The following is a 16,980-nucleotide window of genomic DNA, read 5'->3' as shown; positions in this document are numbered from 1 at the left end:
GGACAAAGGTGAGAGCTGTTTCCTAGTTCTGCTGGATCTCTCAGCGGCGTTTGATACCATCGACCATAACATCCTTCTGGACCGTCTTGAGGGGCTGAGAGCTGGGGGCACTGTCATACAGTGGTTCCGCTCCTTCCTCCTGGGCCGTGTCCAGAAAGTGGTGTTGGGGATGAGTGGTCAGACCCCTGGGCTCTCACTTGTGGGGTGCCTCAGGGTTCTGTCCTCTCCCCCATGCTTTTCAACATCTACATGAAGCCGCTGGGAGAGATCATCAGGGGATTTGGGCTGGGTGTTCATCAGTATGCAGATGATACCCAGCTCTACCTCTCTTTCAAATCAGAACCAGTGAAGGCAGTGAAGGTCCTGTGTGAGTGCCTGGAGGCGGTTGGAGGATGGATGGCGGCTAACAGATTGAGGTTGAATCCTGACAAGACAGAAGTACTGTTTTGGGGGGACAGGAGGCGGGCAGGTGTGGAGGATTCCCTGGTCCTGAATGGGGTAACTGCCCCTGAAGGACCAAGTACACAGCGTGGGAGTCATTTTGGACTCACAGCTGTACATGGAAGCACAGGTCAAATCTGCGCCCAGAGCAGCAGTTTACCAGCTCCATCTGGTACGCAGGCTGAGACCCTATCTGCCCGCAGACTGCCTCGCCAGAGTGGTGCATGTTCTGGTTATCTCCTGCTTGGATTACTGCAATGCGCTCTACGTGGGGCTACCTTTGAAGGTGACCCAGAAACTACAACTAATCCAGAACGCGGCAGCTAGACTGGTGACTGGGAGTGGCCGCAGAGACCACATAACACCGGTCTTGAAAGATCTACATTGGCTCCCAGTACGTTTCCGAGCACAATTTAAAGTGTTGGTGCTGACCTTTAAAGCTCTAAGCGGCCTTGGTCCAGTATATCTGAAGGAGCGTCTCCACCCCCATCGTTCTGCCCGGATGCTGAGGTCCAGCGCCGAGGGCCTTCTGGCGGTTCCCTCATTGCGAGAAGCAAAGCCACAGGGAACCAGGCAGAGGGCCTTCTCAGTAGTGGCACCTGCCCTGTGGAACGCCCTCCTTTCAGATGTCAAAGCAATAAACAACTACCTGACATTCAGAAGTCATCTTAAGGCAGCCCTGTTCAGGGAAGTTTTTAATGTGTGATATTTTAGTGTATTTTTTGTTTCTATGGAAGCCACCCAGAGTGGCTGGGGAAACACAGCCAGATGGGCGAGGTACAAATAATAAATTATTATTATTATTATTATTATTATTATTATTATTATTATGTTTGCATTCTAAGTTCGACTTGGCAAATCTTCCCTGGAAAGGCTAATTTATGGTGCAACATGTCTGGGAAAATTAATGGGCAAACACCTAGATTTTATTTCATCGGAACTGAAAAAGATGGCGTCTGCCACCCAAGGAGGACTTTTGGATCAGCATGTGAGGATTTATTGCAAACAAAAGACTTACCAGCTTTAAAAAAAGGGAGAGCCTTACAAAGTTCACACAGAAGCATAATATAGCTTACTTTAATTCGTCTGTGGAAACAACTCAGAGGCTATTAAGAAGAAAAAGGAAAACAACAGGAAGATCCAAAGATGGGACTGGTGAACACTAAAAGCAGCAGAAATATAAGATGATTGGACCCGACTGAACTCGAAGCATGGGAACCCCAACAAAAAATTATAATTTGGCAAAATATTTGGACTTTATGATATGCATTGGTATAATTTGGAATAATTAATGTGATATGATTGGATTGTTAAATGGAAAACTTAATAAAAATTATTTTTTAAAAAATATGAAAGATACGTAATTGAAGTATAACGATATTCTGATGGAAGTAGGGGACCAATTTAGATTAAAATCTTATGATCCGTTGAAAGATAAATTAGATGATTGGTTCCAGTACATCCAGATAAATGAAGTGTTTAAAATGGATAAGAAAACTGCTTTTCAAAGAGAGAAATCCAAACAGGAAATGGAATTATTAGATACAAAAACAAAAAACCTATCTAAGATGTACAATTTATTGCTGGAATGGCGTACAAAAGATGAACAAGTGAAATCTGTAATGATTGAATGGGCCAGGCATGTGGGGCACAATATCATGATGGTAGATTGGGAGAAATTGTGGAAAAAAGGAATCAAATTTACAGCTTGTAAAGTATTAACAGAAAAATTGATGAAAATGATGCATAGATGGTATTTAACACCAGTGAAGTTAGGAAAAATGTATCATACTCATGATAATAAATGCTGGAAATGCAGAGAAAAAGAAGGAACCTTTTACCACATGTGGTGGACGTGCCCCAAGGTAAAAGACTTCTGGGAAAGGATTTATAATGAACTGAAAAAAGTGTTGAAAAACACATTTATTAAAAAACCAGAAGCCTTTTTACTTGGTACTTTGGGGGGGGGGTGAAATCCCCCAAAAAGGATGTTATTTTTTTTCTGTATGCCACAACAGCTACGTGAATATTGCTAGCGAAGAATTGGAAGAAACAAGATTAACCAACTATCAAAGCAGGGCAGATGAAGATGACGGACTATATGGAACTTGCCGAACTGACCGGGAGACTCTGACACCAGAGAGAAGAGATGGTGGAAGAAGATTAGAAGTTTAAGGAATATTTGAAAAAATATGTTAATATTTAAATCTTAGAATAGCTTTGGAAGTGGATAGAGGCTGTAGGCTTAGAAGTAGAAGATAGTGTATTTTAAAATAGTATTATTTGTAAGTGATAAAATGTGAAGTTATTTTAAGTGTGATATAAAAAAATATGGTTAGAAACGATGATATATGTAAACTGCTAAAGATGAAGTAAAATGAAAATCAGATAGGTGGGACTTGGAGAACCCCACTTAACAATGTTTAGGAAAATAAGGATATGACAAGAATTTGTTAGAATTGTTTGTTTTTCTGTTTGTGTTCTTTATTTGTGTTATAAAATGAATATTTTTTTTTTTAAAAAAACAAACTGATATGGCAATACACCACAGATCACAGTGTATGTTTTTGTGTTGCATGTTTGCCTGGAAGCTGCCAGCAGAAAGCTTTTCTTTGTGAAGCCCCTGAATATGCTGAGTTGCTGACTTCCCTCCCAGGCAGCAGGAAGCGAAAGACACACATCCATTGCCCTGTGTCCTTCCAGCCTCTTTCCTCCCTTGCTCCCTTATGCCGGTGTGTGTGCCTGACTTAGATATCCTGTGTGGTGTATTTTTTTACCACTGAAACTGGATTTGCTCTCAGGAGCTAAGTTTTTTTTTTTTTTTTTTTCCGCAGATAAATATTTATTGATTTTTCAAAAAGAAAAGAAAACCACATACAACAGACAAAAAGAAAAACAACAACAAAACACAAAACCAATAAGCAATCTACACAATAAAGAAGTTTTCACCTACAATTTTACATTGTCATTTCTTTCTGGGCTTCCTTCAGCTCGTCCGTAAATCTTCCGTAGTCGAAATCAAAATTACGCATTACCTGGTTTGTATTGTCATTATACATTTCTCTTCCTCTATTTTCATTAAACAATAACTCTTAGTCTTTCACAGTACTTCTCTGAATCCCCTTAACGTTATTTGTCCTTTGCTAATATGTTCCAGGTAGTCTACATATTTTCCCCATTCCTTGATAAACTTTTGGTCTCTTAGATATCTAATCTTTCCCGTCAATCTATCTAAGTCCGCGTAGTCTAGTAACTTTAATCTCCACTCCTCTATTGTTGGTACTTCCTGTTTTTTCCACTTCTTGGCGAGGGTTATCCTTGCTGCTGTAACTGCATAATATACAAATTTATGATCTTTCTTTTTTATTTCGTTCCCTAATATCCCCAACAGGAAAATTTCAGGTTTTTTTATAAACGTATACTTTAACACCTTCTTTAGTTCATTATATACTTTTTCCCAGAATTCTCTCACTCTCCCACACTCCCACCACATGTGGTAAAAGGAGCCCTCCTTCTCTTCACATTTCCAGCATTTGCTATCTACTTTATACATTTTCGATAGTTTCGCAGGTGTTATATACCACCTGTAAAACATCTTCATAACGTTCTCTTTCACCGTTATACACGCCGTAAAGTCCAAACCTTCCTTCCATAGATTCTCCCAATCCTCAAATTGTATGTTGTGACCCACATCTCTAGCCCATCCAATCATCACTGTTTTAACTTCCTCATCTCCCAAGTTCCAATCCAGCAGTATCTTATACATTTTAGATATTATTTTCACATCGTTGTTTATGATTTCCATCTGAAATTTTGATTCTTTATCTGCATACCCTCTATCTTTGATCTCTTTTCTAAACATCTCATTAACTTGGAAGTGATGGAGCCAATCATACACATACTCCTTAACCTGCTCATATGGCTTTAGTTTCCATTTCCCATCATCTTTCATTAACAGTTGACCATATGTTGCCCAATCATTTCTCATATTGATTTTCTTGACACTCATCATTTCAAGGGGTGAGAGCCAGTGCGGTATTTTGGGTTCTAGTATGTTTTTATACCTTTCCCATGTTTCAATAAGTGGACCTCTAAAAATATGATTCTCAAACCCCTTATGCACTTTCCTCTTGCCACACCATAGGTAGGCATGCCAGCTGGCATGCCTCAGGAGCTAAGTTTTGTGCCTCACTGGGGACCCAGTGAGAACTGTATGCTTTGAAAGCTCAGTAAACTATTACTGAAGAAGTCCTGCTGCCTCTGTGTGTGTTTTTGACCTCAGCGTGAGCCTTGCTCTACACGTGTCCCCTACCCTGCCGATGCTTGGCTGGAGCCCTGGAGTTACTGTACTCAAGCATTCAAGATGGGTGTTTGTGTGTCAGACTGGTTTTTGCACCAAACTCTGTCACCCCCACCACCGCATGATCTCCAAACATTACTTATTCAACAGAACTTCATCCCTGCACGTTCTGAAGAAAACTTAAAATTTAATGGGAGATTCCTGCCCCCCCAAGCCTAACTGCAAGAGGGGGAAGGATGGGTTGCAGGTACCAGGAAAGTCTCCTGACGGGCCCATCTTCACTCATGAACCACTTAGGGGAACCCCAAAGCTACTGCTTATTTTGGGGTTTGGGGAGGATAATATTTTTCCATAGTCCCAGAAGTTATCAGTCAATCATGCTGCTAGGGAGTCTTCCTGCCAGAGGACCACAGTGCATATTGCTATGCTACTGATGTTACTGTTGTTGTTGCTGTTGCTGTCATGGACTGGAGGGGTGCAGGGGGGGAGGCACCAGCTGGGGGAACACAAAAGGGAAGAAGGCTCAGAGCCCAGGGACTGGGGTTGGGATGACGATGAGCAGAAAAAGGGAGAAAGGGGAGCAGAACGGGAGAGGAGGTGTTGCAAGCTGAGGAGGAAACAGGGTTTGGTGAGCAGGAAGAGGCTGGGGCAGAGAGCAGTTCAGGCTCAGAGGGAGGAGAGGAGGGGGCCAGGAGACCCAGAGGAGGCCGACTGCTGAAGCATCCAGGGAGACCCCCCCCTCCTGCTGCGACCAGCTCCCCTCTCCCCTGGTCTCCTAGAGCACACAGAGAATCCCAGTTCAGACCCCATGATCCTGCACATGATATTAAGAGGGTGTTTCCCTGCCCCCCAACATGCCTCACTTTAATCTCGTTGACAATGAACTGTATTCATTGACAATCACCCCGTTCGGAGAGCTCTTTTTGGAGCTCCTTGCAATCTGTCTCTGTTTCAACAACTCTGGACAATTTACTGCCATCAGCAAACTTTGCCCCCTCCTTGCTCACTCCTAACTCTAGATCATTTATGAACAAGTTGAAAAGCCTAGGGGTCCCAATACTGATCTATAGGGGACTCCACTTTCTTCTCTCCATTTATCGGAGTCTCCGTTTATTACTATGTGTTCCTCCCTCCTCCCATCCTTCTGTGCTGCAGAGGGAACTCTGCGGAAAAGTTCTGGGGTGAATTGTGCTTCCCCACACATCAGCTGCCCTGGACACAGAATTGACCTGCACCTCCATGGACAGCTATGAGTGCAAAATTTGGTTTTACTGCTCTGGCTGCTTTTGCTGTCATGGACTGGCTGATTGCGGGGGCGGGGGAGAGGCACCAGCTGGGGGACCCACAAGGGAAGAAGGCTTAGAGCTTGGGGGCTGGTGGTGGGATGGCAATGAGCAGAAAGAGGGAGAAAAGGGAGCAGAACGGCAGGGGAGTTATTGCAAGCTGAGGAGGAAACGGTTTGGTGAGCGGGATGAGGCTGGGGCAGAGAGCAGTTCAGGAGAGGAGGGAGGAGAAGAGGGGGCCAGAAGACCCAGAGGAGGCCGGCTGCTGAAGCATCCAGGGAGACGCCCCGCCCCTGCTGTGACCAGCTCCCCTCTCCCCATGTCTTCTAGAGCACACAGAGAAACCCGGTTCAGACCCCATGATCCTACACATGATATTAAGAGGGTGTTTCCCTGCCCCCCCCAACATGCATCACTTTAATCTTGTTGACAATGAACTGTATTTTCAGCCCAATCCCCGTTTGGAGAGCTCTTTTTGGAGCTCCTTGTATTCTGTCTTTGTTTGAACACTCCTGGACAATTTACTGTCAACAGCAAACTTTGCTCACTCCTAACTCTAGATCATTTATGAACAGGTTGAAAAGCCACAGGTCCCAATACTGATCTATAGGGGACTCCACTTTCTGCTTCTCTCCATTCACAGGAGTGTTCGTTTATCACTACGTGCTCCTCCCTCCCCCCATCCTTCTGTGCTGCGGAGGGAACCCTGCAGAAAAGTTATGGAGTGAATTTCACTTCCCCACACATCCAACACTGCTCAGCATTCAGGGAAATGGAAGAGGAAAGCTGGCCGCAATCCAAGAGGCTGAGGTCAACAGAAAGGGAAGCAAAGCCTACTCCAAGGCAAGCCGCTTCAGCTTCCAGCCCGTCTGCTCCCACAATGGCTAAAGAAGAATTGCCCTTTGGGAATGGCGGAGCTGAATGGAAGCGGGCGAGGAAGCCCCACAATCGCTACTGCTGGAGGAATAGGGGCACTGACCCTATAATCAAAGGTGATGGCCACTTCTGGAATCCAGGAAGGAATTCTCCCCTCACTGGTCACATGCAGCTGGGCTCACTTTCCAGAGCCACCTGCATGGCCTGCCAACAATTCCCTTCATCCCTAGTCTTGCTAGCTTGGGATGGTGGGTTCTATAGTCCAAAAATAGCTGGAGACCCAAATTTGGGAAACCCTGTTCTCCCTGAAGTACAAAGGAGTATTCACCTGCATTAGAACGTCAGGTGAGCCCTGCAGGATCAGGCCCAAGGGGCCCCTGTCCTCGCAGGGGCCAAGCAGGGGCCTCTTCTGGGAAGCCCACTGGCAGCACTTGAGCACCAGAGAAGGATGGCTGCCTCTGATTGGGGAAGCACATTTCTTCTTGGGGCACATTTCTGGCGAAGTTTAGGAAAGAGCAGTGTACAGAAACGCCATTTACCTTCCCGCCGGACCAGTACCTATTTATCTACTTGCACTTTGACGTGCTTTCAAACTGCTAGGTTGGCAGGAGCAGGGACCAAGCAACAGGAGCTCACCTCGTGGGGATTCGAACCGCCGACCTTCTGATCAGCAAGTCCTAGGCTCTGTGGTTTAACCCGCAGCGCCACCCGCGTCCCTTATTCATGTCTTCTTGTTGTTTAGTTGTTTAGTCGTATCTGACTCTTCGTGACCCCATGGACCAGAGCACGCCAAGCACTCCTGTCTTCCACTGCCTCCCGCAGTTTGGTCAAACTCATGCTGGTCTCTTCAAGAACACTGTCCAACCATCTCGTCCTCTGTCGTCGTCTTCTCCTTGTGCCTTCCATCTTTCCCAACATCAGGGTCTTTTCCAGGGAGTCTTCTCTTCTCATGAGGTGGCCAAAGTATTGGAACCTCAGCTTCACGATCTGTCCTTCCAGTGAGCACTCAGGACTTATTTCCTTAAGAATGGAGAGGTTTGATCTTCTTGCAGTCCATGGGACTCTCAAGAGTCTCCTCCAGCACCATAATTCAAATGCATCAATTCTTCGGCGATCAGCCTTCTTTGTAGTCCAGCTTTCACTTCCATACATCACTACTGGGAAAACCATAGCTTTTACTATATGGACCTTTGTTGGCAAGGTGATGTCTCTACTTTTTAAGATGCTGTCTAGACAATGGGGAGGTTTCCCACTATGACCTTGCAGAGAAATATTTGAGGTTAATTTGGGAGGGACAAAATGGTTCCAGAAATTTTTCTATTGGATTCAGACATGTGGTGTGTGTGTGTTCTTAGAACATTTATTTTGTATATATTAGACCTTAAAATTCTTACAACAATTGCATATGGTTGCAAGAACTTATAACACCTCTCCCCATTTAACACAAAACATTTTTCAACAGGGTCATCGATACATCACAAATATGTCACAAAGTAGGAGTCTTTGGCGTTTAGAAAAATGAGCCCGTCTCCCTGCCCGTCGGTAACCTTATTTCCCCACACGTTTTAACTACCCTCTTCCCCAAAGAACCATAATAGTATTCGGACATCCCCCCAGCTGCAAGGCTTTCCTGCGCTTCTCCTTTAAATGCATCAGGATTCAATCCGCCATCCCGAGGGATTTCTGTCTGGGACATGTGCTGCCCTTGATCGCCTCCTGCCTCGTAAGGGATTATGGAGTCAGGGGGAGCCCTGGACCCCCCAATTCCAGAGGAGTCATTAGGCGTATTGGATAGTCGGAGGAAACAGTCCGATTCATGGTATCCGCTTCTTGCTACAATTGTATAGGCTGCATTTCTGAGCCTCTTTGCTGCTGTGCATGGGAGGTGCCTGTGCAAATGGTCATTGTCCTGGCCTTAGTCCGAGGCTGTGGTGGGGCCTTGGGGTGTTGTTTAACCGCCCCCCCCCCCATTCCTGGTTTGAAGAGCATCAATACCTAAAGCACGGACGCACGGCTAGTGGCGTGGGGTCGGCGAGGGAAGGATTTTACAATGTAAACATTGGGGGGGAACCCCACTTTGCAATTGGATTGCGGAATCAGCCCCTCCCCGCTCTTCTGATCCACAGATGCAAGAGGGGAGGAGGGAAACCTTCCTCTCCCTCCCCCCAATTCCTCCCCTCCCGGCACATCCTTCCCTCACCCCGCCCCCACAACCCCAAATCCCCTCCCCAATATGTTGCTCCTCCTCCTCGCCATCCGACCTCTCCTCCGGGAATAGGGGGGAGAGCCCCCCTCCCAACGTGACTGCTTCTCCCGGAAGTGGAGCTTCCACTCCGGATTGCTGCTCTGCGCCGTAGCTCTAGGGGGGGCGCTTTCGGAAAGGGGAGGAGGGGCGGCAGGGGAGGACACGCCCCCCGTGGATGTTGCAGGAAAGGAAAGGAGAATCTGGAGCGAGGACAAAGAGGTAAAGGGGTCGCGGGGGGGGGGGAGGACAGAAAAGAAACCAGAGACCCCCGAAAGCTCCCGAAAGCGCCATTCGTGGGTCCCGTCGGCATGGCCTAGATCCCTGGACCCGTGCTGCGCCTTGGCAGCGGCGGACATGGGGCGCCCACCGAGGGGGTCCCAAGAGGGCCCCTTTGCCCCGTTTCCCCCACGCAGGGGTCCCTCGGTCCCTGTCGGATCTGCACGGAGAAAGGCGGGTCATGAAAGGGTTAACGGGATCGAGGGACGCCTGGATAGAGACCCCCCCCCCGTGTGGCTTCCTTCTTGCAAGCTGCATCCTCTTCACGCCCCCATAAACCCCTGCCCTGCCCAGTCGCTGCGGTTCAAATCCGGAGAGGAAGAGGGGAGGGGAGAGACCTTCTCAGAAGCGGCTCTTGGTTTCCCCAATCCCACCCAGGAAGCAGCCAGAAACCTTTTCCTCTCTCTCAGGCTTCCATCTTTAATGTCTTTTCCACTGCCAGCTTCATTGAGGATGAGGATAATGTACATCTGTCATCAGAAAAAGGGGTGCAGAGTCCATGGAATGGCTCTCAGGATTAATGTAGAAGGTGCACCTCAAAAGCATTTCTGTTCCTCTTATTCTTTGTAGGCAGTGTCAGAATGACTGACAATTTGAGATTCTTCCCAGTCAAAGGACCCATTTTCATGATAGACAGTGCCTGTGGCTGGAGGTTCTACATACAAGGTGTGCCTATACAGGCCAAAGACTGCCAATATTACCACAGCTGAGGTGTGAGACCTCCCCTAATTTACAGACTGTATGTGAATGAGAGTTTCAGGGTGGGATTATCGTTTATGGCATCCCTGTGATTTTCTCCACCCATAACATTTCATGAACTGATATTGCAGTACGAATTCCAATATAACTACAAAAACAACAACAATATAATAAGAATGATTGTAGTATTTCTACCTTACCTAACTGGCTGGGTTTCACCAGCCACTCTGGGCAGCTCACAGTACATATAAAAGACAGTAAAACATCAGACATTCAAAACCTCCTGATACAGGGCTGCCTTCAGCTGTCTTCTAAATGTCAGATAGTTGCCCATTTCCTTGCCCTCTGCCTGCTTCCCTGTAACTTCGCTTCTCAATGGGATGGGGGGGGGTGAACCAGCAGAAGACCCTTGAAGGAGGACCTCAGTGTACAGACTGAGCGATGGGCATGGAGACGCTCCTTCAGGTCTACAGAGAGTGAGGCTGTAGGGCTTTAGGTCAATGATCTTGCTCCTCCACAATGATCTCCAGAGCAAGTCCGACATACAATTAGCAGAGTAGGAAAGAAAGCTCAGAGACAGCAAAAAATTCCTTCAGCAAATAAATTTGTGACTGAAGGCATAACAGGAATCTATGCCTGAAAAGTGCAACCGAGGCAATTTAAAGGTCAGCATCAACAATGTGAATCGTGCTCAGAAATGTACTGGAAATCAGTGAAGATCCTTTCGGACTGGTGTTATGTTGTCTCAGCGGCTGCTCTCATTCTGTTGTCTAGCTGCCACATTCTGGATTAGTTGCAGTTTACGAGTCACCTTCAAAGATGGCCCCATGTAGCACATGGCAGTAGTCCAAGCGGGAGATCACCACAGCATGCACCACTCTGGGGAGACAGTCTCCAGGCATGTAGGGTCTCAACCAGCATACCAGATGGAGCTGGCAGACAACTGCCCTGGACACAAAATTGACCTGGGCCTCCATGGACAGCTGTGAGTCCAAAAGGCCCCCCAGGTTGTGCACCTGGTCCTTTGGGGGCACAGTTACCTCCATCAGGTCTAGGGAGTCTTCCACATCTGCCTGCCCCCTTTCCCCCTGGGACAGTATTTCTGTCTTGTCAAGATTCAACCTCAATCTGTTAGCCACCATCCATCCTCCAGCTGCCTCCAGAAACTCATACAGGACCTTCACTGGTTCCAATTTAAAAGAGAGGAAGAGCTGGGTATCATCCACATACCTGTTATTCTTTGAAGGCAGTGTCAGACTGACTGACAAGCTGAGATACAACCCATCATCATCCAATGATAGCCATTGCATGAATCTTCCCAGTCAAAGGACCCATTTTCATGATAGACAGTCCCTGTGTGGCTGGAGGCTCAACACACAGGCTGTGCCTATACAGGCGAAAGACTGCCAGTATTAGCACAGGCGAGGCGTGTGTTCCCCCCACCAAATTGACTGGCTGTGTGTGAATGAGAGTTTGTGGGTGGGACTATCGTTTACGGCAACCCTGTTGTTCCCACAAGGGAGCACCCAGGGGTCAGAACACTCATCCCCCAACACCATGTTCTGGACATGGCCCAGGAGGAAGGAGGGGAACCACTGCATAGCAGGCCCCACAGCTCCCCTAGAGGGTCCAGAAGGATACCAAGGTCAAAGGTCTCCAAAGCCGCTGAGAGATCCAGCAGAACCAGGAAACAGCTTTCCCCTCGGACTCTAACGCATCGGAGATCATAATCCAGCGCAACCAGCATAGTTTCAGTCCCATGGTGAGGCCTGAATCCCAATTGGAAGGATAATGGTGGAAGAAGCTTTCGTGGTCCTGCACCCACAAAAGCTCCGGGCACAATATTTTATTAGCTTGGAAGGGGCCATCGGATACTTGGTGGTCTTTTATTCAAAAGACAAATACTCTGATTAGTTTTTAATTGATGTATGATATAAACAGCACTTCTGTTTTACATATTCCACATTGGAGAAATTTTGATACACAGGTCTGAGATCATCGCTCCCCCTGAAACTGCTGTGTTAGCAGCACTGTGAGCCTGGACAGTGTGTTTGGGGGTCCTGGGCTGCCTCGACAACAAGACCCCCTTCTCAGCCTGGCTTATATGGTCCAAAAAAAGCAGAGCAGTACATTAGGCACCAGGTTGGCTGCAGGAGTGAGTGGAAGGAGGTGTGCAGGGCACCATCCAACCATCATAGAAATTAGACTCTGGATTTCTGTAGGTTTTCCTCCATAGCATTTTCTTCTCCTGAAGATAACTCAAGAGGACGTGAAGTAGTGAACCAAAGTATTACAACCAGAGTTTTCTTTCTCGATGGGCTCCCTTCCCTGGTTGACGAGCCCCATCTCCCCTCACTTTCCTCTGCAGAATGGGAAGAATCTGCCTTCTTGACTGTGGGATTCACTGTTGTTCTCATCCTCTCCATCCACCAGGGCCTGCCTTCACCTGCAGCAGAATTCCCCAACCCACCAAGGATTTGAGACCCATCAGGTATCCTCACCTGGTTTAGCCGGCTGGTTGAAGCCGTACCTGGGATTGTGGCCCCTGTTCCATGCTGACAGCTTCTGGCAGCCACAGGTGAGAGCTGAGTGGAGGGTGGGGACCAGTGGTGGATACATTACCTGATAAGGTGCATGACATTTCCCCCACCAAAGGTACTAACGCTCTCCTAACACCCCATGACATCATATAGAATCATAGAATCATAGAGTTGGAGGAGACCACAAGGGCCATCGAGTCCAACCCCCTGCCAAGCAGGAAACACCATCAGAGCACTCCTGACATATGGTTGTCAAGCCTCTGCTTAAAGACCTCCAAAGAAGGAGACTCCACCACACTCCTTGGCAGCAAATTCCACTGTCGAACAGCTCTTACTGTCAGGAAGTTCTTCCTAATGTTTAGGCGGAATCTTCTTTCTTGTAGTTTGGATCCATTGCTCCGTGTCCGCTTCTCTGGAGCAGCAGAAAACAACCTTTCTCCCTCCTCTATGTGACATCCTTTTATATATTTGAACATGGCTATCATATCACCCCTTAACCTCCTCTTCTCCAGGCTAAACATGCCCAGCTCCCTTAGCCGTTCCTCATAAGGCATCGTTTCCAGGCCTTTGACCATTTTGGTTGCCCTCCTCTGGACACGTTCCAGTTTGTCAGTGTCGTTCTTGAATTGTGGTGCCCAGAACTGGACACAGTACTCCAGGTGTGGTCTGACCAGAGCAGAATACAGTGGCACTATTACTTCCCTTGATCTAGATGCTATACTCCTATTGATGCAGCCCAGAATTGCATTGGCTTTTTTAGCTGCCGCATCACACTGTTGGCTCATGTCAAGTTTGTGGTCAACCAAGACTCCTAGATCCTTTTCACATGTACTGCTCTCAAGCCAGGTGTCACCCATCTTGTATTTGTGCCTCTCATTTTTTTTGCCCAAGTGCAATACTTTTTTTGCCCAACTGCAATATGATTATAATATTTAAGACAGAACAGGAATAAATTCATGTCCACAGAAATAACACAACTTCAGGCCATTCGTGAATCAATATTACATTTTCAAGGTACTACACATTCCACTAAGTACAGTTTATCTATTTACCTTGAATATCCTGTTTTCAGTGTCATTTTTGGATAGTTCTTCATCAGAAGACGGACACGAGATCAGACAGCAAATCATTCTTTAAAAAATCAAGCTGCTTTGTGAACATTGATTGAGGATTTTGAAAGTTGCTCATGAATTACTATCATTTGACATGGCAACTTCATTTCCTAAAAATTGGGAACATGGGTAGGAGGTGAGGGAGTGTAGGAGACGTTGAAATAGGAGAAGGTGCTAATGGAGCTTGATGTGTTCTCTTTCCCTCAGTTTTCTTCCTTGAAACCAAAACAGGATTTCCTTTCCTCCCACTCTGAAGAAGGAGATGGAGAAGACAGTCAGAACGCCAGGGGATGGGTCACCTTTCATTTCATTAGGAATAGAAATGAAAATGTGTGAAATATGGAATATGCTGCATTGAATGAGCACACATAGTTCACATCAACAACCTCCAACAGGGGAGAAACCACTTAAAGGTATGGAGTGTGGGAAAAGTTTCAGTCAGAGTGGACACCTCAGTATACATCAACGGACACAAACAGGGGAGAAACCATGTAAATGCATGGAGTGTGGAAAGAGATTTAGTGATAATGGACAACTTAGAAGACATCAACGGACTCACACAGGGGAGAAACCATTTAAATGTATAGAGTGTGGAAAAAGCTTCAGTTTCAATGCAACCCTCCGAAGACATCAACAAACTCACACAGGAGAGAAACCATATAAATGTATGGAGTGCGGAAAGAGTTTCAGTCAGAGTGGACACCTCAATATACATCAAGGGACTCACACGGGTGAAAAGCCATATAAATGTATGGAGTGTGGAAAGAGATATAGTGATAATGGACAACTTAGAACACATCAACGGATTCACACAGGAGAGAAACCATTTAAATGCATGGACTGCGGAAAGAGCTTTAGTGATAATGGATCCCTTGAAAACATCAATGGACTCACACAGGGGAGAAACCATTTAAAAGCATGGAGTGTGGAAAGACCTTCAGTCAGAATGCAATACTTCAAACACATCAGTGGACTCACACAGGGGAGAAACCATTTAAATGTATGGAGTGTGGAAAGAGCTTTAGTGACAATGGATCCCTTAGAAAACATCAACGGACTCACACAGGGGAGAAACCATATAAATGTATGGAGTGCGGAAAGAGCTTTAGTGATAATGGATCCCTTAGAAGACATCAATGGACTCACACAGGGGAGAAACCATATAAATGTATGGAGTGCGGAAAGAGTTTCAGTCAGAGTGGACACCTCAATATACATCAAGGGACTCACACGGGTGAAAAACCATATAAATGTATGGAGTGTGGAAAGAACTTCAGTTTAAATGGAAACCTTAGAATACATCAACGGACTCACACAGGGGAGAAACCATTTAAGTGCATGGATTGCGAAAAAAGCTTTAGTTATGATGGATCCCTTAGAAAACATCAACAGACTCACACAGGAGAGAAAACATTTAAATGCATGGAGTGTGGAAAGAGCTTCAGTCACAAAGCAATACTTCGAACACATCAACGGACTCACACAGGAGAGAAACCATATAAATGTATGGAGTGCGGAAAGAGCTTTAGTGGTAATGGATCCCTTAGAAAACATCAAAGGACTCACACAGGGGAGAAGTCATATAAATGTATGGAGTGCGGAAAGAGTTTCAGTCAGAATGGACACCTCAATATACATCAACGGACTCACACAGAAGAGAAACCATATAAATGTATGGAGTGTGGAAGGAGCTTTTGTGATAGTGGATCCCTTAGAAAACATCAACGGACTCACACAGGGGAGAAACCATATAAATGTATGGAGTGCGGAAAGAGCTTTAGTGATAATGGACAACTTAGAACACATCAAACGACTCACAGGGGAGAAACCATTTAAATGCCTGGAGTGCGGAAAGAGTTTCAGTCAGAATTTTGGACATTCAATAACACCAGTGGATTCCACAGGGGAGAAACCAATTAACTGTATGGAGTGCGGAAAGACCTTTAGTGAAAATGGAACCCTTAGAACACATCATGGACTCACACAGTTGAGAAACTATTTAAATGCCTGGAGTGTGGAAAGAGCTTCAGATTCAATGCAACCCTTAGAAGACATCAACAGACTCACACGGGTGAAAAACCTTATAAATTTATGGAGTGTGGAAATGTCTTTGATCGGAGTGGAAATCTCAGAAAACATCAGCAGACTTACAATGGAGAAACCATTTAAATGTATGGAGTGTGGAAGGAGCTGCAGGCAGAGTGGAATCCTTGATTTTCATCAACAAACTCACACAAGATACAAACCATATAAATGTCAGCAAAGGCGATGAGAGTTTCAGTCCTAGTGGAACATCAACAGACATGCACAGGAAGAACTTTTTGCTAAAATGTCTGCAAAAATTTTGTAATCCACATTAAGTAATGATATAGGGCGGTAGTTCTTAAGTTGAGTCTTTTCAGTCTCTGTCTTTGGTATGAGTGTAATGTATGCTTCTTTCCACGATTCTGGTGCCCTTTTCCCCTCCATAATCTCATTGCAGACTTCCTTTAACGGTTGCACTAACCACTCCTTCAAAGCTTTGTAGTATCTGGAAGTCAGCCCATCTGGTCCTGGAGATTTGCCCAACTGCATGTTTTGGATGGCACCCTCTATCTCTTGTTCTGTTATCTTCTGATTTAGATCCACTTTGCTTTGATAAGAGATTTTTTGTAATCCATATTGCTTGAGAAACTCGTCTATATCTTCTTCCTTCTGCGGCCCTTGTGCATATAGTTTTTTAAAATAGCTCAGAAAGCAATTCCTGATCTCATTAGGTTTATATATATTCTTTCCATCAACTTCTAGGCTTGTAACCGTATTTAATTTCTGTCTTTTCTTCATTTGCCAAGCCAGAAGTTTGCCACATTTGTCTGCAGATTCGAATGTCTTTTGTCTCATTTGTTTAATCTTCCATTCAATCTCTTGGTTCGTCAATTCCATATACTGTGTCTGGTATAACTTGATCTCTCTCAAGATCTCCTGGGATTTTGGTTTGGATCTCAATTTCTTCTCTCCTTCTTTTATCTTTTCCAAAATCCTATCCTTCTTTTCATTTTGATTTCTCTTCTTTATTGAGTTTTGTTGTATTAAGAATCCTCGCATCACTGCTTTACTTGCGTCCCAGATTACTCTTTTTTCCACATCTGTTTTTAAATTTATTTCAAAATAGTCCTTTAGGGTTTTTTGGGCCTTTTTGTGGATCTCCTCATCTCGAAATAGGGTATCA

The 16,980-nt window shown here is 45.6% G+C and overlaps 2 protein-coding genes across 6 annotated transcripts in view; both read left to right on the top strand.

The window, feature by feature from the left end:
- Positions 1 to 15,783, top strand: part of LOC308486379 (uncharacterized protein) — a 43,249-nt gene extending 27,466 nt beyond the window's left edge. The window contains exons 2-3 of one of the 5 annotated variants that reach the window (XM_081023189.1): positions 12,751 to 12,775; positions 13,980 to 15,783. In XM_081023189.1, coding sequence (XP_080879315.1) covers positions 14,691 to 15,608 — 918 coding nt within the window. In that variant the 5' untranslated portion in view covers positions 12,751 to 12,775; positions 13,980 to 14,690 and the 3' untranslated portion in view covers positions 15,609 to 15,783. Of the gene's footprint in view, positions 1 to 9,202; positions 9,365 to 12,740; positions 12,776 to 13,979 lie in introns of those variants that run through there. The other 4 variants (XM_081023188.1, XM_081023191.1, XM_081023192.1 and 1 more) reach the window with 4 other exon arrangements.
- Positions 4,944 to 16,980, top strand: part of LOC308486283 (uncharacterized protein) — a 28,236-nt gene continuing 16,199 nt past the window's right edge. The window contains exons 1-3 of the mRNA XM_081022964.1: positions 4,944 to 5,775; positions 6,600 to 6,834; positions 12,554 to 12,698. The gene's annotated coding sequence lies outside the window, so the exon portion shown is untranslated. The remainder of the gene's footprint in view (positions 5,776 to 6,599; positions 6,835 to 12,553; positions 12,699 to 16,980) is intronic.

This window comes from Podarcis pityusensis, assembly GCF_964106645.2.
Source record: "Podarcis pityusensis genome assembly, chromosome: 10".
In the NCBI taxonomy this organism is placed as follows: domain Eukaryota; kingdom Metazoa; phylum Chordata; class Lepidosauria; order Squamata; family Lacertidae; genus Podarcis; species Podarcis pityusensis.
The sequence above is the reverse complement of the archived record's forward strand: the minus strand, read 5'-3'. Positions and strand labels throughout refer to the sequence as shown.